Source organism: Erinaceus europaeus, chromosome 18 (genome assembly GCF_950295315.1).
Source record: "Erinaceus europaeus chromosome 18, mEriEur2.1, whole genome shotgun sequence".
NCBI lineage: Eukaryota > Metazoa > Chordata > Mammalia > Eulipotyphla > Erinaceidae > Erinaceus > Erinaceus europaeus.
The window spans coordinates 59,637,336-59,662,205 of record NC_080179.1 but is presented as its reverse complement, the minus strand read 5'-3'; the positions used below and the strand labels follow the sequence as shown (position 1 = coordinate 59,662,205).

Sequence of the window (24,870 nt, the reverse complement as noted above, 5' to 3'; positions counted from 1 at the left end):
AATAGGACAGAGAGAAATCGAAATAGGAAGGGAAGACAGAGAGGGAAAGAAAGATGGATACCTACAGACTTGCTTCACCACTTGAGAAGCGGCTCCCCTGCAGGTGAGGAGCCAGGGGCTTGAACTGGGATCTTTATGCAGGTCCTCGCACTTCTTATCATGTGCGCTTAACCTGTTGTGCTACTGCCCGGCCCCTGATAACTGTATATTCTTATTGTGATGTTCCCTCTTAGTGTCACAAAGCTAATGCCCAGTGGTTTCTCCCTCTCAGTGTCTGGGTCTTTTCCTTTTATCATTATAGGTGTTATTCAAGATAGTCTACTTAGCAACCAGATTTGGATCTCTCTGTTATGACCTTGCTTAATGTCATAACTATGTCCTTTTGAAGTTGGAAATAAAAAATAATTTTTAACAATCAATGTGTGTGTGTGTGTGTGTGTGTGTGTGTGTGTGAGTGTGTGTGTGTGTATACTCAGTTCTGGCTTAGTATTATCGTGGCAAGCAAGAAATGGTTTCTTACAGTGTAATGGTGAGTAGAGCTACATAAGCAGACAGTTGTAATGGAGAAGTAGATATACCCCAGCAGAGGAGAGACTTGTGAGACTGGGAAAGGCATATGAAATATCAAAGTCAAGTGTAGGGTTAGGGACCATGGGCCACATTTCACTTCCCAGAGTTAATAAAGCTTAACCAAATAAAATTACTGATGCTAAAATAAATTAATTAAAATGCTGAAAATGTTAAAGTGCAGTGTCATTTTCCATCTTATCCATCCATTTAATTATTTACCTGCTTTCCTAGATTCAACCTGTACCACTGTTGAATTCCACTGCACAGATGGGACTTGCATTCCAAGATCAGCACGGTGCAACCAGATCATAGATTGTGCAGATGCTTCAGATGAAAAGAACTGCAGTAAGATATTACACTACCTTTTGTTTATTCATGCCTGGTTACCATCAGCATTCCATTGGACACTATCCAAGTTTTTCCTACACCTCATCCAGATTGATATATAATTAACCCCTGTTGTGTAAGATAATTGCATATTTACTTCTTCATATGAAGTTACTTTTTCTTGTTTCAATGACCTACATAGAAGCCTCATAATCTTTGCAGATGAGGTGTTTTTCATTTTTCTGTTTACTGCCTTCTAGATAATACAGACTGTACGCATTTCTATAAACTTGGAGTGAAAACCACAGGGTTCATAAAATGTAATTCTACCTCACTCTGTGTTCTGCCAACCTGGATATGTGATGGGTCTAACGACTGTGGAGACTATTCTGATGAATTAAAATGCCCAGGTAATTCTGAAAAGAAAACTAGTCCTTCTTTTAAAGATTTAAAAGCCACTTTTTATAAAACAATCTTATTTACTTTTTGTTCTTTATAATTCAGTGGTTAAGATTAAACTTTAAATGTGCATATCCAAAGCAGTCATGCTGTTCTAAACATTCATTAATTGGTATTTATTTTTGTATCAAACCATTTTAAAAATTTTTGATTAATGGTGGATTACAAGATTGTAAGATTCTAACAAGTAGCTCCACGCCACATTTACCACCAGAGATGTGGCCACTCCCTCCTAATGATAACCTCCTTAGTTCTTATAAAGTCTTTGAGGCAGTTTGCTCACCTTTCTCTCTCTTTTTTTTTTCTTGTAAATTCATTTATTCCAATTCCTCCCCCCTCTCTCTCTTTTTCTCTCTTCCTCTTCTCTCTCTCTCTCTCTCTTTCTTTCTCTCTCTTTTACCTCCAGGTTTATTGCTGGGGCTTGGTGCCTGCACTATGAATCAACTGCTCCTGGAGGCCATTCCCCCCCCCCCCTTTTTGTTGCCCTTGTTTATCATTGTTATTATTATTATTGTCATTGCTGTAATTGTTGTTGGATAGGACAGAGAGAAATTGAGAGAGGAGGGGAAGACAGAGAAGGGTAGAGAAAGATAGACACCTGCAGACCTGCTTCACTGCTTGTGAAGCGACCTCCCCTGCAGGTGGGGAGCAGGGGGCTCGAACTGGTATGCCTGTCCTTGTGCTTTGTTTGTGCCATGTGTGCTTAACCCGCTGCACTACTGCCCGACCCCTCCAATTCTCTATATTCCTCAGAGGAGTGAAACTATCTGGTAGTTGCTTTTTACCTCTTTACTTATTTCATAAGCATAATTATCTCAAGTTTTATCCATCTTGTCCGAAAGGGTACAATATTATCTTTCTTTATTGAAGAATAGTTAGTATTCAGTGGAGTATATATTCCATAAGTTCTTTATCCAGTCATCTGTTGATGGGCACTTAGGCTTCTTCTATTCCTTGTGAATGAAACAGCTGTAAACATTGGGATGCACATGTCCCTTCAAATTAGTTTTCATAGGTCTTTTGGATCACTGCCCAAGTGTGGTGTTGCTAGGCTTGAACCGGGATCCTTATGTTGGTCCTTGCACTTCGCACTTACTTAAAAAATGTAAACTTAGGTTTACATTTTTTTAATGGAATAGTTCACCTATGTTTTCTTTTTCTTTTCTTTTTTTTTTTTTTTTGTTTACCTCCTTCAGTTAAAGACTATTACAATTTCATTGTCTGCCTATATTGCAGAATTAAAATGCTGATTTAGATTATTTGACACTATGTTCTATATTTTCTCACAGTTCAAACCAAACACAAATGTGAAGACAATTATTTTGGTTGTCCTAGTGGAAGATGCATTTTGAATACCTGGGTATGTGATGGTCAGAAAGATTGTGAGGATGGACTTGATGAATTCCACTGTGGTGAGACATATGTTGCTTTCGTTTTATAAGCCATATTATCATTTTTAGAGTGATTTTCTCTTTCACAGAAACTTTATATATTGCTAACTGGTTTTAATGTTGACTTTTATTTTTATTGAATACCACAATATTGTAAAAAGAACATAATTTACAATCAAAGATAACAGCGTTCTGCTCCAGCTCATTATGTTTATACTATAAACCTGTGTGACCTAAACCTAGTGTATCTAGCTAACACAAGTCATTATACTCCTACATGTTGTTGACTATATTATGATTAGTAATATTCCTTTTAACTAAGTATATTATGTTAGTATACTAAAGCTTGAAATTCTTAAAATGCTCATCTTTCATCATCTACTTTTTAATTTCTACATGTAAAAAATTTACTTGGCAAGACAAACAAGTCTTTCTTAATGTATTTCACAGAAATTAAGGCTTGGTAATTTCTTTTTTTTAATTTTATTTATTTATTCCCTTTTGTTGCCCTTGTTTTATTGTTGCAGTTATTATTGTTATTGATGTCATTTTTGGATAGGACAGAGAGAAATCAAGAAAAGAGGGGAAGACAGAGAGAGGGAGAGGAAGATAGACACCTGCAAACCTGCTTCACCACTTGTGAAGCGACTTCTTGCGGTGGGGAGCCAGGGGCTGGAACCTGGATCCTTATGCTGGTCCTTGCGCTTTGTGCCACATGCGTTTAACCCATTGCACTACTGCCCGACTTCCCAAGGCCTGGTAATTTCTAAGCCAAATCAATTTCCAGTGGTATGTTCACTATTTTCACTCAATACAGATAATACACATTGTGGTAAGTTAAAATAAATATTAGAATGATAATGAAACATTGATCTTTATTGAAAGTTAACGCCATCATGAAATAGAAAGGTGCGTTTTGTTTGATTAAAGTGTATTTCGTAATTTTGGAGCAGTGGATAAAGTATTAAACTCATGTGCCAGAGTGACAGTCTGGTTCTCTCTTCCCCTCTCCCAGAAATAAAGAAATAATTTAAATGCTATGTGTCTTTAAACAAACACTAGATTCTGAATAAGATTAACAGAAAAGTTTATAGTTTATGTAGATTCCTGGACAAGATACCATTATATGGTTATATATTCTGTTAATATTTTTTCCAGGTTTTGGCTTACCAAACTTATATTCTTACAAGTCATCAAAGTAAACAGTTCAAGTAAAGATGAAAATGTTTACTACTTTATACAATTAAAATAAAAATTGATGCTGTATGTTTCAAAAATTAAATTTAAACATGTAGGCTGAGGAGTAGTTTAGTTTGGGGTGTTATAAATTTGTTGAATTAAAGAGCTGACCGAAAGTGAAGGAAAGTAACCATAAATCTCACTTCAGAAGTGAAAGCACAATTTGATTAATATCATATCATCGTATCAATTAATTTATATCTCATTAGCCAGACTTAAGTGTTGCCAAAGGAGAGAAACAAAACAAGCAAATGAAAAAAAAAAAATCACAAAGGGGACCAAAAGATGGCTCACCTTGTAGAATGCAAATTTTACCAGGCCTCAGAGCACCTGAGTTTGTTCCCCATCACCACTTGTAAACACCACACAAAGGTTAAACTTCACCAGCAGGGAAGCAGTGCTATGGTATTTTTTTCTCCTATTCTTCTCTCAATTTTATATTCAATCTGATGGTACTCCCATGTTCTTTTCCAGGGCTCAAATTCAGTTCCTTCTGTTTAGGAAAGCACACATTAGGTGAGAAATTTCCTAGTATCTGAAACATTTATTTTATATCCCAGGTGTTTTTAAAATGGCAGATTATAATTACATAGTGAGGACTGATCTATATAATGACGAACTCAAAGTTGAGTCCTCTGAGAAGTGAAGCACAATACTGTTTAATCAGAGGGACTAAATAGGCTATTGTCAACATTTTAGAGTTGTCATGTAGAAACAAAATATGGATGGCTATATTTCCACTTTATTTTATTGCAGAATAATTTATTTTAACAGACACTAAGAACTTTCTTAGAGGCAAGTCTACCTTTAGGTGATCTTAACTCAGCATTTTTTCTTTTGTATCTATAACATTCTTATTTGTCTTCTAGATTCATCTTGCTCTTGGAGTCAATTTGCTTGTTCTGCACAAAAATGCATTTCTAGACACTGGATTTGTGATGGAGAAGATGATTGTGGAGATGGGTTAGATGAAAGTAATGATATTTGTGGTGAGTTGTTTCTTTTGTGTTCTCTTTTGCTTTTTAGACGTTTATGTCTCTATCCTTCAGAACATCCATACAATCTATTTTACTAAATTTAAAGTTCTTAATTATCTTTATTTATTTATTGGATAGAGATAGCCAGAAATCGAGAGGAAAGGGGATGATAGAGAGGGAGAGAGGCAGACACCTGCAACACTGCTTCACCACTTGCTTTCCACCTACAGGTGGGGACTGAGGGCTCAAACCTGGGTCCTTGTGCATTGTAGCGTATGCTCAACCAGTTGCACCAGCACCAGCTAAACTTAGTAATAATTTCTTCGGTATCTAGAACTTTTTCTAAATATTAACACAGTGAATGAATATACTTACAAATGTTATTTCTAGTCTCTAATAAAGTATTTGAAATAAACCTGAAATGATCATATATTTTTTTCATGATTCTTGACAGGCATTTCTAGGTTGCTCACCCAAAGTAGTATCATGATATATACTGCCACAAGTCACACATGATATTTGTGTGTTTATACATGTTAGTGATCATTGTTATCTAACTTCTTTAAATAAAATGTAAATTAAGGGCTATTGCATATGATTTAAAACTTTACCATTATAGGATTATATATGTAATGCTAATCCTTTGTATTTACCTGTTCTGTGTCTGCCACTACTGCACTTGTTTTTAAATAGCCACACAGATTTAACAAATAATTCTTATGAAATTATTAATTGAATTTCATAAGGAGTTAAGGGAGAAATAAAAACTTTGTGTTTTCCTCACTTCATTCATAGCTACTATAACACTTATTTTAAAATGAAAGGGACCTGGATCATAAATAACGTAATGAGCTAAGTGGACTTAACATCTTTCAAATTTCAATTTTAGTTTCATCCATCATTTAGGTTATCACCAAAAAGACACGTAGATGGTATTTGATAGTGAATCACATCAAAGTGGAGGGGTCCTAAACAGTCAATTTGTTTTCTTGTATTTATGTTATTCTGCATCTCCCTGTTATTTACATTGCTAATAAACTTGATTATGCAAGATGAATATAGAAACACTCAAAATTATAATCAGTTAGATGGATGACCAGTCTCTTTACTGTTTTGCTTGCTATTAAATCTTCATTAGTTTTGACAAGGAGATTAACTACATATAATGAGTTGGAGTTTCTGGTTTTGAAAAACCGTTTTAACTTTCAAGCTTTTAGTTAACTGTCTATACTAAGTGACTCCATTGATGCTTTTATCCTTTGGACAGTGTTAGAGAAGGGATAACTGTCTAAGCCATACAGGGTCACCTTATCCATATTTTCATTATTCAGCTTAAGATCATAGACAGCCTCAATTTTTAAACATTTTTTGTATTATCTTTATTTATTTACTGGATAGAAACAGCCAGCAATTGAAAGGGATGGGAGTGATAGAGAGGGAAAGAGAGTTATCTGCAGACCTGTTTCAACAACTCGCAGGTGGGGACTGGGGACTAGAACCTGGGTCCTCGTGCATTATGTGTGCGCTCAACCAGGTGTGCTATCACTCGACCCCCCCCTTTTAACCTATAATGGAGCTTCGAAAAGATCAACCCCAAGAAAACATATGCTAGGTGTCTCAACAGTTGAGTTTATGCTTTGTATGTGTAAGACTGAAAAGAAAGAAGGAAAAAAAGAGAGAGAATGAGAGCTATCATAAATAGTGGAACAATCTTTTTTCCATTCTTTACACACTTAATTTTTATTTTTAACTTTATACACTCAATTTTTATTTAGTTATTGTGATTATCTGTGACTAATATTTTATTATCAGTTTTCATTCTCTTGTTTTATATTCCCAGTTCTTCACTTATTTAATTTTTCAAGTTCTTACTGTCATGTCTATCTCTGTCACTATTATTATTATTATATTATATCCTGGTGCACGCGTGCGTGCGTGTGCATGTGCGTGTGTGTGTGTGTGTGTATCTAACAAGGGTCTTGAATATACACAATTTCACTGCTCCCAGACTGATTTCTTCTTTTTTTTTAAAAAAATATTTTTTAAATTCAGGGGGTTGGGTGGTAGCACAGTGGGTTAATCATACAAGGTGCAAAGCACAAGGACTGGCTTAAGGATCCCGGTTCGAGCCCCTGACTCCCTACCTGCAGGGGGGTCTCTTCATAGGCCGTGAAGCAGGTCTGTAGGTGTCTATCTTTCTTTCCCCCTCTCTTTCTTCCTCTCCTCTCTCCATTTCTCTCTGGCCTATCCAACAACAGCAACATCAGTAACAATAATAATAACTACAGTGATAAAACAACAAGGGCCACAAAAGGGAAAGAAATAGCTTCCAGGAGCAGTGGATTCATGATGAAGGCACTGAGCCTCAGTGATAATCCTGGAGGCTATATATCTATCTATATATCTATATATCTATATATCTATATATATCATCTATACCTATACCTATACCTATACCTATACCTATCTATATCTATATCTATATCTATAATTCAGACAAGTACAGAGAGAACTCTATAATCTCTCCCAGTCCCTCAACACTCCCCTGTGCTGTCAGGGTTCTGACCTAGGCCACTCATAAGAAGACACATGCTCTCCCTTTGTCCCAACTTGACATTTTTTAAAGGAGTAAAATATCAATGGATATATTTTTCTGTTATGAAAAATCCCAATTAATTTTATTTATTTATAATTTTTAATTTCCTAGAACAGAGCTTAATTGAGAGAGGAAGGTAGAGAGACATCTACAGCCATTAATGAAGCCCCCCCCCCCACAGGTGGGGACTAGGGTCTTGACCACCAATTCTTACACTTGACAATGTATCCACAAAACTGGGTATGTCACTCTCTGCCCCCCCCCCCAGTTATTTGATTAAATGACAGACTGCATTTTATCTGCTGACTACAAAGCTGGTGTACCAAACATCTTCAATAGACTAAATCTAATATTTTAATATTGGCTAGGAAGTTAACCATGATTTATCTCATAGCTTATTTATTAAAATGTCTTCCCAGGCATGAGACCTGGGTTTATCTATTAGCACAAGGGTGTAGCACAACATTGAGGGCAAACTCCAGTGATGGTGAAGTAGTTCTGTCATGTTACTCCTTTTCTCCTTTCCCTCACTGTCTATATATATGACAGAGAAGAAAGAAAAGAAAAGAATGAAAAAGTTGATGTGGTGGAAATAGTGGAATTATGATGCATGCCTGAGACTCTAATGGGATAGATGAATAATCTTAATAGTTCTCCACCTTTAGGTTAGAAAGATTGTTCTCAGAAGCATGTTAAAGATTCATATTCTTTATTCCATCTCCAAGTATTTTAGGTTGGACTATACATACATTCTTTAAAAAAATATAATCAGCAAAGTTTCACTGCTCTGGATGACTGTTGAGAGAGAGAGAGAAAGAGAGAGAGAGAGAGAAACAGACAGAGACTAACTGAGACCAGAGCACCAAAACTTTCTCCAGTACATTGGATGTCAGTCTCAAAGCTAAGTTGCAAGCATGGCAATGTATTATCCAAGTGACCCTGCAAAAACATACTTCATCTTCTTTCTTGTTCTCCTTTTCTTCCTTCTCCTATTTCTCCACTTCCTCCTTTTTTTAAAATTTACCTTTTTTCCCCCATAATGACAATCTTTCCTATAAGTGCCATAAGAATGTGTACACTTACATTTAGGTATGCAGAAATGATCTAGGTTTTCAATGCTGTCTTTAAAAATGGAATATTTCACTTTCAGGTACATTAAGTAGATTATTATACATTATCATTTTATGAAGTAAGTGGTAATATAAATGTGTCTATTGAAATAGCATTGTATTATCATATAAGTTCCAGGTTTATTTCATAAATAAGTACACACACAAACATACTACATTCAGTTTAACACTACAAGTTCATGTCTGTCCCTCACCACGTGATTGAACCCCCTTTTCATAATTTACCTACCTTCCTGGCAACTGCCAGCTTTATCCAAGAATCCAAACACCCGGGAAGCTTTCCCCCTGCAGATGGGGGCCAGGGACTTGAACCCGAGTACTTATATGCTATAGTGTTTGTGATTAACCTGGTGCACCACCACATGGCCCTGACTTCCAAATATTTAACATTTGTGAATATAAGTTTCCTGTTCTGTGAAAATAGATTAACAGTAGTTTTAATGATTGGTGTTATTGTGGTGGCTAAATGAGTTAATTAGTGCATAGCTTTTGTTAAACATAAAATGTTAGTTATTAGTGTTATTTTCATTCTTTTGAAGTTTTGGCATTTTATCTGTGTGTGCAGATTACTATATTTTGCTGCATTTTTCATTGAGAAAAATTTAGTATTGTCTGTTGCATAGCCTTAAGGAATTTAATACTTGCAATTAGGAAGAAAATGTGTAGACATCTTCAGAGGGAGAGTGACATTTCATGATTCCAAATGACTACAATCTCTTGTTTGTTAGCAGCGTGCTTCTGCTTTGTTTTATTTCTATGGCAAATGTAAATCTATTCCAACAGACACACAGTGATCTTAATGATATTTTTTTCTTTGGGTTGCAGGTGCTGTCACCTGTGCTGCTGGCATGTTCAGCTGCCAGGGCTCCCACGCCTGTGTACCCAGACACTGGCTTTGTGATGGGGAAAGAGACTGCCCAAATGGAAGCGATGAGCTCTCCACAGCAGGCTGTGGTATGTATGTGTGCATTGTGAACAGATAAAGGAGAAGATAAAACTTTGGTGGCATCCGTACATTTTTCTTTTTGTGTCCTCACTTAACAGATTTCTTTTTTCTTTTTTCTTTTTCCCTCACTGTCCCAATTGTTGGTCTCATAGTCTGTATCAGACTTAATCAGGTAGAATTTTGTCATCTTAGTGATTCAGCAATCCTAGCTTCTGTTCAATGTTCCAGACATACAATGGGGTCAACTATTTCGAAAATGATTTTGACAAGCTCTGATTTATCACTTTTAAGATAATGTAGCTATCTGATAGTTGTGTGTGTGTGATATACTTACTGTTTTCTTTTTAGCATTTCTTCCTATTGCTATCAATAACGACTTTAGATCCCCTTTTACAGATACTCTGAAAATAGCTGCTGTGATCCTAAATAACTACTGGCCAGGAGGTCAGTGAAGACCTGTTAGTGCTATGGATAGGGTATTAACCCTGAAGTCAGGTAAAAATAGCTGAATGAAGCCTAGGGATCAGAGAAACACCTCTAGAGGTCAAGCAATTTACTAAGTTTCTGATTCTAGTTCACCTCAGGAAATTACTCAATAGTAAAAATTTAGATAAATTCCTTTGTATGATCAGAAGAATGAAAGGACTAAATATCTGAATGTAGGTCTCAAGGTCACATGAGAGATCTGTTGAACTAAGCAATCTGTTAGAAACAGTGCTGTGAACTTTGCTCATTAAAGTTATTTCTGCCCATCGTCTTTCCAGTGACCTGTTTTCAAATCTTTAAAACTGTATTTGAAGCCCAAATGAATGTGTATACATGGATGGGGGATAGTTAAAGCAGAGAGGTAAAAAGGAAACCTTTGAGTTAGAACTGTGTACACAGAACTCATGTTTTCTGGAATAATTATCTTTGATCTTGAAACTGATCAGTGTGTTTGTAAAGGTCAATGGGGCCACTGAGGGCTGAATAATAAAGTATTATGCATCAACTCAGGGATCCAGATGGTCCCTGTGTACTGTTGCTATTGTAGTAAATTAACACCTTGGGAGGCATATTAACACTTCTGTGCCACATGGCTACTTTTAAGTAAATTATGTTAAAATACAGCAAATCGTACTTAAGTGACCTGAAACCTTTATTGCCATGTAAGCCTCTATTGTGTAGTGTTTTAAAAGAGTGTTTCATGGTATTAGAACTGGCATAATTAAGTTATGATAACTGTCACACTGTTCAGATAAAAGGAATCGATTGTATCTGTTTTTTTTTTTTTTGAGTAACAATATGTAATTTTAAATGTTGTCCTATCTGTGGCTTCTATCTAGATTTGAACATAGATTGTTGGAAATTAAGTTTTAATAGAAAGAACCCCCCTTTTTTTAACTTATTCACATTTCTATTTCAGTCATTACCAATTTGAGACATTTTCTTTCTTCTTATAGTCTGGGACTGTGTAAAGATAGGGAGTTGATGGACATATGAATGAATAATTATAATACATTAAGTACTATAGTATAGTACATATCCTAGCATACCTATGTCTCATGGAAGGATCTAAGAAAACGTAATAGAATTACCTGAGACATGAAGGACCCAGAGAGGTGCTTTAGCTAGGGGAAAGTCCCTGAAAAGTAACAGAGAGGAGATTGAGGTTGACATCTAAATATATCAAATGCTTAGTATATAGCCTTTAGAGTTTTTTTTAGATGGCTATATTTTTGTTATTAAATTTCCATAATACCTCTATAAAGTGTTTTTGCGAGTCTACCACAAATAACACTTATTTTTTAGTTTTAAAAAATTTTTAAATTATTTATTTTCCCCTTTGTTGCCCTTGATGTTTTATTATTGTTGTAGTTATTATTGTTGTTGATATCATTGTTGGATAGGGCAGAGAGAGAAATGGAGAAAGGAGGAGAAGACCAAGAAAGGGAGAGAAAGCAGAGACCTGCTTCACTGCCTGTGAAGCGACTCCCTTGCAGGTGGGAAGCCAGGGCTTGAAGCTGGATCCTCACACTAGTCCTTGCACTTTGTGCCACCTGCGCTTAACCTGCTGTGTTATCTCCTGACCCCCAGCACTTATCTTCTAAATATAACAAAAGATAATTGGAAATTATTCCTTCAGGCCTTCTGGATTCTATGCATGTAGTATTAATTTCTGTTACTTGTATATATAGACAAGAATTTAAAGGGCACCTAGGGATTTATTGCAAACTGATTTAATTTCTGCTTTTACCTTATCTAATTATTGCAGGAAATGTACCAAGTAGATACATTGTTCCATTAAATGAGTGAATGCATCAAGACTTTTAAATGATGTTTGCAAGGGTTCAAATTCAAGTGACAGGAACAATTTCTGCAAAGCTTAGCAGATTCTTTGTTATCTTTATTTTTTTGCTTATTTTTTTTTTTATTTGTCATTACTTCTCTGGGCTAACTTTTTCAGAAGAGAGAGAGAAAGGCATACCACAGCACCAAAGCTTTTCCTTCTTGGGGTGGGATCTGGGTTAGAATCTGCTTCATATACATGACAAAGCAAGCACTCTCCAGGTGCACTGTCATCTGATCTGTTATTCCTTCCTATCTTTCTTTCTCCTTTCCTTTCTCTTTCTCTCCTTTCCCATATTCTCTCTCTCTCTCTCTCTCTCTCTCTCTCTCTCTCTCTCTCTCTCTTCATCTCTCTCTCTCTCTCTTTATTGATTTAATAATGATCGACAAGACCGTAGGATAAGAGGGGTACAATTCCACACAATTCCCACCTCTAGAGTTCCACATCCCAACCCCTCTATTGGAAGCTGGTTCCTATTCTTTATCCTTCTGGGAGCATGAAAAACAGCAAAAAATAACTGGAAAATATTTATATGAGTACTTCAAACCTCTAGGATTCTATGCATATAGTATTAGTTTTTGCTATTTCTACATAAATTACTGTGTTTTGAACCTCTGTTGAAGCTTTGTTACACATTTTTATCAAGGCTATTAAACATTCTATTCCCAATTTAGGGCAATTGCTGGAGCTTTTTTTTTTTTTCAAATGCATGATATTCTGAAAACTGAAATTTCATTCCATAGATTGATATTCCTTACTTGATGTAATATTTATGACTTGGGTTGTTCATCACACCATAGATTATTATTACTTTTTATCATTGCCAGGGCTTCACCACTGTGAGACTACTTAAAAATTTTTTTTTTCATATAGATAGATAGATAGGTAGGATGTGCCTAAAACAAACATCACAGCACTGAAGATTATTCCAGTGCAGTGGGGATGAGGCTGGAACTGAGATATGGGCATCACAAAAACAGGCATATTATCTAGGTGAATTGTTTTCCGACCACACACACATCCTATTTCCTTGTCCCACTGTTGAAGTCATTGCCAAATTTTATAGTTCTGAAAAATTATTTTCACCTCCCTCATGAGCATTCTATTTAGTGGTCTTTTCATGTCCATATTGTCTTTTCACAAATAGAGATGAGGTTTTGGAAGATATCTTTTTGTATTAATGATTTGATATATAAGAAGGATATAATTAAACTTTTTTCTTTTATTACTTTACTAGCATTACTATTTGCATAAAGGGAAAAAAAAAGTCCTGAAATATTATTATAGTTGAGTATTGTTTTTTAATCTTATGAACCTTTGAATTCATTCTTCAGCAAGCTTAAACATTGCTAAGTGGCCTGAAATTTCAAGGTAATTCTAGAATTGTCATGTGTGCAATACTAAAATGCTGAACTGTACTTATATGCATATTCATATTTCCAACATATACATATATATATATATATAATATGTATTAGTTTTTCTGACGGAATATTTAGGAAAGTTTTCTTTTTTTGAGTAACTGAACCATCAAATATAATAGCATACATTTTTCAAACTTCTGAGTGGGAAAAAGATCAAACAGGTGATCATTTAACTTTGTATTTTTATCAGCTCCAAATAATACATGTGATGAAAATACTTTCATGTGCCACAATAAAGTATGTATTCCTAAACAATTTGTTTGTGACCATGACGACGACTGTGGAGATGGGTCTGATGAGTCAGTGAAGTGTGGTAAGTATAGCTCCACTTTTCTTGAATGAGGTTAACCTTTCCTTCTAATCTGCCTGCCTTATTCTGTACATATCTATGCATACCTGTACATAGGGTTTTGCATACATATACGTACTTTGAAATATAAAGTGAATGCTTTGGAGAGTAAGCTCTAATTATAAAATCATTTCCATAAAACAAAGAAATAGTCAGGACCAAGCAGAATGAAATTCATCAAAGGATTCAATAAAGAATATATATATTCCACCATTGTAATAATATAACTGAAATTAGAGCATGTTACCAATAGGGAAATAAATCAGAGAAAGGCAAAAAACAATGGTTTCACTCACATACGAGACATAAAAAACAAACATATTAAATAAGTAAAAAACAATCCCTAAGACGGAAAGATTAAATTAGTATTTACCAGAAAAGAAGGGGGCCAGGGGTGAATAAATAAAGTAAAAATATTAATTTGATGGTGAAGGATGGAACTGAACTGGTACACTGAATGTAGCATATATAGTTGTTTATTTATAATGATGTACATTTGGAACTTAAATAATGTTATAATGAAATGTGCTTCAATACCAATTATATTGAAATAAAATTATTCATGAAATATATAAATAAATAGCAGCACATATGCACTAATGCCAATAATGATAGACAAAATTAGTAACACGCAAGCATACCACACAAAACTTCTTTAAACTGTGCATAATTATGCACTTGTTTAAAAAATCATGCTTATTTGTTGTACCATATTATTAGAAGTAATTATACAGGAAAATGTTTATAAATGTCTTTGGGTTTAAGTATTCAGCACTGCTTTATACAGAAAAGATAAGATGTATTTGGTTAGTTTATTCTTACAGTCAAATAAAGCATTTGAGTGAGAAAATTAATGCAATTCACAGACTTCAGAAAATCTGGATACTTGGCATTTTTCTTTTACCTTAATTTTATATTCATTCTCTCATTTTTTAAAGTTTGAATATTATGAAATTTATCTGGTCTCTGCATATACATAGCTTTTTGCAGTTATTATGTAAACATATGTAACTTTACAGTAATAATCAGTACATTAAATTCTTAGTTGAAATTTTATTTATTTTTACAAAGTACTTAAATCTATCAATAAGTATATAATAGAAATCTGTATTTGCTCACGAACCACATACATTTAGTGCTTTTCTTTGCTTATTTCTCTTATTTTGATGTGATGATGATTTGAGACAAAGATCACACTAGAATTTACAAGCAGTAAGATTTCATTTCACCATTGCCATGGATTCAGTTTGATATTTTAAAAGCTACCTCATACTTAGGATGCAAATCTCAAATAGAATTATGTCTCCAGGAGGAAAGCAAAGGCATAACTATATTCAGTGTGACAAGATAACTACTTAGGAGATTACTGCAATAGTTCTGATGATCAGTGATGTTTTTCTGGGCTAGGACAGAAAGAGTGGAATGGGAAGTAATGAGACTAGATCAAAGTTCATTTATACTTAGATATGGAATATAAAGAAGAATTTCTAGACTAGATTACAGGGTAGGTGCTATTGCCATTGATGAACTGTGAAACAACACAGGAAGCCAAGACCCAGTTTTGCTCATGCAGTAGAAGAGAGATATAATAAATAATTAATTTCTACAGTTTTAAAAGGGAGTTTGAGTATGAATCTACATAGTGAGTACTTATAAATTTAGTTCTAGAAATACAAGCCAGAGAAGCATTGATTTGCTGGCCATCAGTATAAAGTTGATAGCCAGAGTGACAAAAAAATAAGACTCAACAATGTAGAAAGGAGAGGAAGATAAAGTGGACTAAAGATAGAAATTAGGTCTTCATATTAATATTTTAGTTTGAATAGGATAGAACTTCACTTAAAAAGAAGGAAAATACAAGGGAACAGTTAAAGCCAAGTTAGAAACCTGGGAGAGTGGATTATGAATATTAAATTATGAAACTATTCAGTATTTCTCAGGGAGCTTCATCAACACCACCAAATACTGCATTTGAGACATTTGTGAATTTGAGATATCACTTGACATACATTATTTGTAAAGGGAATTTCAGAAGGTAGAGTTTGCAAAAAAGATGCTAATTAATCAAAGATAATCTGAAGGAAAATAAGACTGGATATTATAGGGGAGAAGAAAACTGTGTTAAATTTAAAGAAGGACTTCTTTTGTTATTGGATTAGAAGAACCTGATTGCAGGCATTGACTGAGGAAGAAAACCTAGTAAAGATGGAGTCAGGAAGGGCCAGGCGGTGGTGCACCCTGTTAAGTGCACACACTACAGTGTGCAAGCCCTCGGTTCAAGCCCCTTATCCCTACCTGCAGGGTGAAAGCTTCACATGTGATGAAGCAGAGCTGCAGGTGTCTCTCTGTCTCTTTCCCTCTCTATCTCCCTCCCCTCTCAATTTCTCTTTGTCTCTATCCAATAATAAATAAATAAAATTTTTCAAAAGATGGAGTCAGGTAGAAACATATTAAGGAAATTGGTGTTGTTTTAGGACTACCATGTTGGTTATTTGATATGTCTCAATATATTGATTTTTCTATTACATTTTACATTTACTTATATAACATTAAAACCTCCTCTTCAAAATATAATCATTTCTTAGATTTATCAGAAAGTTTCTAGTAGAAGTGATGGCTTTTATTGATAAAGGATTAAAAATAAAATCTAAAGAATATATTCAAATTCAAGTGAGTTTTACTAAAACATACCTAGATATGAACACTAGTAATTAATTGTGTGATTTTAATAAAGCTTTTAACCCTTCTAAGAATCATTATACATGATAGTTTCAATAGTTATGCTTATTGCTTTATAAATAAAATTTTAATTTCCCTATTTTTTTTTATATTCTATAGGCTGTTGCCAAACAAAACTATGCTATTACAGCTTCTGATAATTGTTGAAATAACTCTGATTTAATTCACCCATGTGTTCTGGTATTATAATGCAATCAAAATTAGCTCTGAAAAAAATTCAAATGAATTTCACTTTTATATTTAGTTCTAAGGGAAATCTTTAGATTATAAATAATAGATGAACAGAGATGGTATACATGAGTATTGCATTCTTATCCCCTCATGTAGACTAAATGAGTACCTTTTTTTTTACTTTCTTTTTTGTTATTAGTTTTTTTATAAAATAAAAAATATTGACAAGACTATAGGATAAAAGGGGTACAATACCACACAACTTCCACCACCAGAGTTCCACATCCCATCCCTTCCCTTGAAAGCTTTCCTATTATTTAACACTCTGGGAGCATGAAATGAGGGTCATTATAGGGTGCAGAAGGTGGAAGGTGTAGTTTCTGTATTTGCTTCTCTGCATTGGCAGGTTGATCCATACTCCCAGCCTGTCTCTCTCTTCCCCAAGTGGGGCAGGGCTCTGGAAAGTTGGGGGTCCAGCGTGCATTAGTGAGGTCCTCTGTCTGGGGAAGTCTGGTTGGCTGCAACTTGATGGCTGAAAAAGCATTAAGGTTCTTGCCTTTAGGTTCCTGACTATTAAACAGTTTAGTCTGCTTTATATCTTAATACCTTTTCTTAGTTTTGTAATAACCTGGACTTTAATTTTACTTCCCAGCCATGGGTAACTCTTTGAAGAAATACTGTTGTCTCAAAAAAAGTGATGTGAATAATTTTTCAGAGAAGATATGGGTAATCCATATAGTTAAGTATTGTGAAGATTAAGGGATACATTTTTAGAGGACATTTATTACATGAGTTAAATTTATATCTCTGTTTCTAGAATACCGCCAATGTAAATCGGAAGAATTTAGTTGTGCTGATGGACGGTGTCTTTTAAACTCTCAGTGGCAGTGTGATGGAGATTTTGATTGCCCTGACCATTCTGATGAAGCACCTTTAAACCCAAAGTGCAAAAGTGCAGGTACAGAAAATAATTATCACCAGGTTTACTCCATTTTGTGGGATTTTAATTACAAAACTTTGCTCTATCTAAGTCTTCTATGGATTTTGATGAAAGGAATTGGTAATATTTAAGTGTAGTGTTTTTAGTGATAGCCTATAAGACTCAATCAATGTACTTTGAAAACTTAAGTATGTGCCAAAATATGAAGGACTGAGGTAATGAAGTTGATTAATTCATCATTTTTGTCCTTTAAAAATTTTGGTTCAGGGCCCAAGGAAAGCCTATCTGGGAGGGTCTATGCTTTAACATGTGTTTATAACTCAGGTTGGAGCCTCAGGTGTATTATGCTATATAGATATACTGTGGCACTGAGGAAAGCTATGGTGATGTGATATCTCTGCGTATCTATTTCAAAAAGTCAGCCTGGAGCAGTGACTAGCGATAATAAAAAGATACTTTTATTAATATGTTATGTTATGTTATGTTAAGTGAGGGCAACATACCTGTGTTTGAAATGCAAACATAAAGATTGACAATTACTGAGAAAAATCATCTGGTTTCTTCATACTTAGACAAAGTGAAATAAAATTGCATTGTTTCTGAACAGAGATATATATATTGCCTTACTTATTCTATTTTCCACTTCACTCTTCTAAAGACTGAATTATGTAGTTATATATTTCCAAATAAACCCACTTGCTGTTAACAGAAGTTTTAAAAATCACGTGTGACAATGAGAGTAATGTTTAAGTCATTAGGCTATACGTAACTGCAAAACCTGAACTACTTCCCATAGCTATATTTGGAACAACTATTATTCACCACAAATGTCTATTTTATGCCTTGACTTTATAATGTCAATGTTATATTTCCAGGAAGAAAAGAATTTTGAAATATCTACCTATTCCAGATTCTTAATTTTTAGTGACATAAATTTCTCAAAGATTTGTAACTTGAGGGAAATGTAAAACTATCATTACACTTCTGAACATATTCTTTGCAATACAGATGAATGTGGAAAATATTCCACTAATGTCATTACAGATGCTGGTCTTGATCATTAATTTTTTTGGCAAATCTAGATTTGCATTAAGTGTTGACCAGCTGTGACTTGATTTATCAATTACTATAATGCTTATCACATAGTATGGAAACTGTGGTGTGTTTTAAATATGGATGTTAATGGTATTTATTTGGGGCAGAAATTGTCATACTTGCATTTTCAGCAGTTGAAGAATTAAAACAATGGCATGCCCATTATGTTCCACTTGTTTTATTTTCTGTTTTTTTCCAGAACAGTCATGCAACAGTTCATTTTTTATGTGCAAAAATGGCAGGTGTATTCCCAATGGAAGTCTTTGTGACATTAAGGATGACTGTGGCGATGGCTCAGATGAAAGAAACTGCCATCTAAATGAATGTCTGAGTAAGAAAGTCAGTGGATGTTCTCAAGACTGTCAGGACCTCCCAGTAAGTTATAAGGTATGTACTCATCAGAGTTACCAAATCATATACTTCATTAAAAATTGAGATGATGAAAACTTTTCAGTCCAATGTAACTTTAAAACCTATATGGAAGTATAATATTGTCTGGTGCAACTATTTAAATGATGAATGCCTATCTACACATTAAGACATTAAGAGTACGATTTAAAAATTTCGAGATCGATGCAAAAAAAAAAAGTAATATGTTAGCCATAATATACAGAGAATATGGAAAAAAATGAAGGGAAGATAAGTACTTAGGGAGATGCAATATTGTTAATAATAGTAAATATACATAAATATTCATTTTCTCATTCTCTTTAGCATGCATTTGCAAAGGACAATTTTCTAGTCATTTACATAACCATAGAACTGGAGGATATGATATTTTTCATATAAACATTAAGAAAAAGGCCCAGAACATGAATTACTAGGACTGAGTATAGGGAGACTGACAATACACAATGCCTGATATTGTAATTGCTTATTATTAGTACTTCGTGCTGTTTCCCTAGAGAAGATGATTTACTGACAGTATAGACTGACAAAAAAAAAAAGAAGAAAAGGAAGAAGTATTTCTTATCAACTCCATTTCCATATGTTGAATAAAGGGTATAATTGAACAGAATATCATAATTAAATTTATAACTAAATCAATCATCTAGTTGTGGGTAAATCGCACTATGAGCCATTCATCTGAAAATCAGTGTTTTAAATTGAATATGAACCCTATGCAGACTTGCAATAGACCTTGGCTTCTGTAAAGCACAGAGGCAGTCAAAGACCAGTTAGGAGTAAAGCAGAGGTGAGTTTGTTTCCTGCTGAGCTCTGCACTGGGAAAAACATATTTCAAGTGGTATGTGCATTGATGGACATGGCACTTGCAGAGGAACTAAAAATTTGACAATTTGTAGTTCATCCAAATACTTTGACTTTCTGTGACAAGTCAGTCTATCAAGTAGTAAATTTAGCCCAACAACCATTTTGCCATTTTAGTCAATATGATTAACTTAACTATATTTATCATATAGAGATATTATCTGAAATCTAAAATATTTAACCCTATATAAAAATAGTGAAACGAATACATATTAAATTAATAAATATGATATGTATATCAGTATTTTATTAAGATGCACCAGGTAAAATGATAGCTTTAAATACATATGCTCTTGCTCACAAACAATTACAGATAAAAAAGGAAGTAAAGGCAACCCTTTATGAGATGAGTGGCATCAAGTAATTAATTTTGGTAGGAAACGTTTTAAAACCAAATGAAGCAGAAAAAATATTATTGGTTACTTATGTGTAATTAAGAGATGTTTCCTGAAAAATCAGGGAATGTGTCATAGAACTGTTCGACTTGTATAGTTAAATTTTTACGTCATAGGCTATAAATAATCCTTGAGTTATGTCACAGAGTACATATACGCTATGTATGTTATACATTATACTGGAGGTATGCTTATCATAGTTTTAGGCATCTGTAGAATATATATACCACGGTTAAGCACAGGTGGCGCAAAGCACAAGGACCAGCGTAAGGATCCTGGTTTGAGCTCCTGGCTCTCCACTTTCAGGGGAGTTGCTTCACAGGCGGTAAAGCCAGTCTGAAAGTATCTATGTTTCTCTTCCCTTCTCTGTCTTCCCCTCCTCTCTCCATTTTTCTCTGTCCTATCCAACAACGACGACAACAATAATACCTACAACAACAGGGGCAACAAAAGGGAATACATAAATAAAATAAATATTAAAAAAGTATAAAGAATATATATATATATGTATACCACATAAAATGTATATCTGAATTTATGTATGTGTTATGTAAAGCTTGGGTTTCATAGTAGAGCTCTTTGTTTTTATGCTGTATATATTTTTTTGTTTTTATTTATAAAATGGGAACACTGACAAGACCATAGGATAAGAGGACTACAATTCCACACAGTTCCCACCACCAGAACTCCATATCCCATCCCCTCTCCTAATAGCTTTCCTATTCTTTATCCCTCTGGGAGTATGGACCCAGGGTCATTATGGGGTGCAGAAGGTGGAATGTCTGGCTTCTGTAATTGCTTCCCCACTGAATATGGGCGTTGATGGGTCGATCCATACTCCTAGCATGTCTCCCTAGTGGGACAGGGATCTGGGGAAGTGTGTAGATATTGGTGTCTGTAAACCCCATCGATTTGATGTGATCTGGGGGCCATAATTAGCTTCTTTGCCTATGTTACCTCTGCATCCCTGTAGATCTGAACTCACATTCTTTTTTTTTTAATTTTTAAAAAATATTTTATTTTATTTATTTATTCCCTTTTGTTGCCCTTGTTGTTTTATTGTTGTAGTTATTATTGTTGTTGTCGTCGTTGTTGGATAGGACAGAGAGAAACGGAGAGAGGAGGGGAAGACAGAGGGGGAGAGAAAGATAGACACCTGCAGACCTGCTTCACCGCCTGTGAAGTGACTCCCCTGCAGGTGGGGAGCCGGGGTTCGAACCGGGATCCTTATGCCGGTCCTTGTGCTTTGCGCCACCTGCGCTTAACCCGCTGCGCTACAGCCCGACTCCCATGAACTCACATTCTGTGGTCTTGAGTAGGAAGGTTCCAAGCTGCCTCAGTTTAGGGACCCATCTTCCTCAGGTAGAACATAGAGTATGTTGTCCAGCCTCCCTTTGGAGGATGGAACATTCTCTGCCATTGTTGATCCACATTAAGGGCAAGGTCCTATGGAGGCCCACAAAGTGGTCTATTGTATTGTTACTGATAGAGATGACAGGTAACAAATATCTAGGCATTTTCTGGTTCCAGGTAAATGTTTATAATTTTTGTTTTATTCTCTTAAGCTTGTTGGAGCATTGATGGGTATAATTTTAAATTTGTATATGGCTCTGGGGAGAATACTCACTTTGATTATATAATTTCTTCCAATCCATGAGCATGGGATGTCTTTCTATTTCTTGGTATTATTTTCTATTTCTTTGAATAGTGACTCATAGTTTTCAGTATACAAATATTTTGCTTCTTTGGTCAGGTTTAATCCTAGGTATTTTATTGATTTTGCTGCAACAGTGAATGGGACTGATTTCTGGATGTCCTCTTCTCTGAATTTAGTATTTGCATAGAGAAATGCCACTGATTTTTGTACATTGAGTTTGTATCCTGACACCTTGCTATATTGCTTAATAACTTCCAGTAGCTTTCTGCTGGATTCTTTAGTCTATTCTATGTATACTATCATATCATCTGCAAAAACTGAGAGCTTGACTTCTTCCTTTCCAACCTGTATTCCTTTGATTCCTTTCTCTTGCCTGATTGCTATGGCAAGAACTTCCAAGACTATTTTGAAGAGTAATGGTGATAATGGACAGTCCTGTCTAGTCCCTGATCTGAGGGGGAATGTTTTCAGATTCTGTCCATTGAGTATGATGTTGTCTGTAGGGTTGCTATATATGAACTGTACTATCTTAAAGAATTTCTCATCTATTCCCATTTTTGTAGTGTTTTGAATATGAATGGGTATTGGATTTTGTCAAAGGCTTTCTCTGCATCTATTGAGATAATCATGTGGTTTTTGGTTTTGCTTTTATTGATGTAGTGAATGACATTGATTTACTTACATATAATGAACCAGCCTTGCATTCCTGGGATAAATTCCATTTGGTCATGATGAACAATCTTTTTGATATACTGCTGTATCTGGTTGGCCAAGATCTTGTTTAATATTTTGGCATCTATGTTCATCAGAGATATTGCTCTGTATTTTTTCTTTTTTGTTGTGTCCTTATCTACATTTGGTATCAGGGTGATGTTGGCTTCCTAGAAGGTGGAAGGGAATGTTTCTGTTTCTTTGATCTTGTGGAAGAGCTTTAGAAGTATAGGTATTAACAGTTTCTGGAAGATTTTGAAGCCATCTAGTCCAGGACTTTCGTGGTTGGGAAGATTATTATTATTATTTTAATATTTATTTATTCTCTTTTGTTGTCCTTGTTGTTTTATTGTTGTAGTTATTGTCATTATTGATGTTGTTGTTGGATAGGACAGAGAGAAATGGAGAGAGGAGGGAAAGACAGAGAGGGGGAGAGAAAGACAACAGACACCTGCAGACCAGCTTCACCATCTGTGAAGCGACTCCCCTGCAGGTGGGGAGCCAGGGACTGCAACCAGGATCCTATGCAGGTCCTTGTGTTTTGCGCCAAGTGCGCTTAACCCGCTGTGCTACCACCCAACTCCCGAGAAGATTCTTAATAACTGTTTCAATTTCTTTGTCTGTGATTGGTGTGTTTAGATTTTGTAGTTCTTCTTGGTTCAGTTTTGGAAGGGTATATGTTTTTAGGAATTCTTCCATTTCTTCCAGATTTTCTAGCTTGGTGTCGTATAGTTCTTCGTAAAAGTTTTGTATGATTTTTCTGGATTTCTTTGGTGTCAGTTGTGATATTCCCTGTATCATTTTCAATTCTATTTATTTGTTTCTTCTCCCCCACTTTTTTTTTCTTAGTGAGTCTGGCTAGGGGTTTGCCAGTCTTGTTTAATTTTTCAAAGAACCAATATTTGGCTTCATTGATCTTTTGTATGGGTTTCTTATTTTCGATGTTGTTTATTTCTGCTCTAATTTTAGTGATTTCTGTCCTTCTGGTTGCTTTTGGGTTCCTTTATTCCTCTTCCTCTAAGTCTTTAAGGCATGCAGTAGGTCATTTATTGGAGTTTTTTTTTATTCGCTAGTGTTGGCTATAATTTTCCCTCTCAGTACTGTTTTAGCTGTGTCCCAAATATTTGATAGCTTATGTCTTCATTTTTATTTGTTTCCAAGAACATTTGAATTTCTTGCTGGAGTGTCTCTTTGACCCAGTGGTTATTAAGCAGCATGTTGTTGCGTTTCCAAATTTTGTGACTTTTAGTAATTGTCTATTGTTGAATGTTAGCTTTACTGTGGTCTGAGAAGATACTTGGGATGATTTCAATACTTTTGAATTTGTTGATACTGTATTTGTGACCTATCATGTGGTCTATCCTTGAGAATGTCTGTATGGATTGGAAAAGAATGTGTCTTCCAGTTTTTTGTGGTGAAGAACTCTGAAAATGTCCATTTGTTCGATTAATTCTCTTTTTTCTTTGTTGATTCTCTGTTTAGTTGATCTGTCTCAGTGTGAGAGTGGAGTGTTGAAGTCTCCTACTACTACTGTACTAGTATTGATGTATTTTTGTTGCTCTTTCAGGAATGTTTGATAAACTAGATGGGCCTTCATTGGGTGCATAGATGTTAATAATTCCTTAATATTCTTGATTGGTTGATCCTCTGATCATTATGTAATGACCTTCCCTATATTTTATTATTTTATTTAATTTAAGTTCTGTTGCATCAGAAATGCGAATAGCTGTTCTTGCCTTTTTGTTGTGGTCCATTAGCCTGTATGATAGTTTTCCATCCTCTCACACTAAGTCTGTGTTTTACTTGTGGGTCAGGTGGGATTCTTGCACACAGCATATGGTAGGGTTGTGGTTTCTGATTCATCATCCCACTCTGTGCCCTTTAATGGGTAAATTTAAGCCATTGACATTTATTGATATTTTGTATTTAATGTATTGCAATGCCACTGTTCAACAATTTTTTATTTGCTTTGACATATAGTAAGTGTTTTGGTGATGTTATCATTTACAGGAGGTCTCTTAAAACGTTTTTCAGGGAAGGCTTGGTGATAGTTGCCTCCTTCAACTGTTGCTTGCCTGAGAAGGTTTTTATTCCTGCATCTAGTCTGAATGAAAGGCTAGCAGGATATAATATTCTTCGTTGAAGCCCTTTTTCAT

General features: G+C 35.0%; 1 protein-coding gene across 1 annotated transcript in view; it reads left to right on the top strand.

Moving 5' to 3' along the window:
* Positions 1-24,870, top strand: part of LRP1B (LDL receptor related protein 1B) — a 1,816,831-nt gene that overhangs the window by 1,508,329 nt on the left and 283,632 nt on the right. Inside the window, exons 48-55 of the mRNA XM_060178059.1 lie at positions 802-915; positions 1,158-1,307; positions 2,646-2,768; positions 4,856-4,975; positions 9,515-9,643; positions 13,579-13,701; positions 17,465-17,605; positions 18,882-19,069. Coding sequence (XP_060034042.1) covers positions 802-915; positions 1,158-1,307; positions 2,646-2,768; positions 4,856-4,975; positions 9,515-9,643; positions 13,579-13,701; positions 17,465-17,605; positions 18,882-19,069 — 1,088 coding nt within the window. The remainder of the gene's footprint in view (positions 1-801; positions 916-1,157; positions 1,308-2,645; positions 2,769-4,855; positions 4,976-9,514; positions 9,644-13,578; positions 13,702-17,464; positions 17,606-18,881; positions 19,070-24,870) is intronic.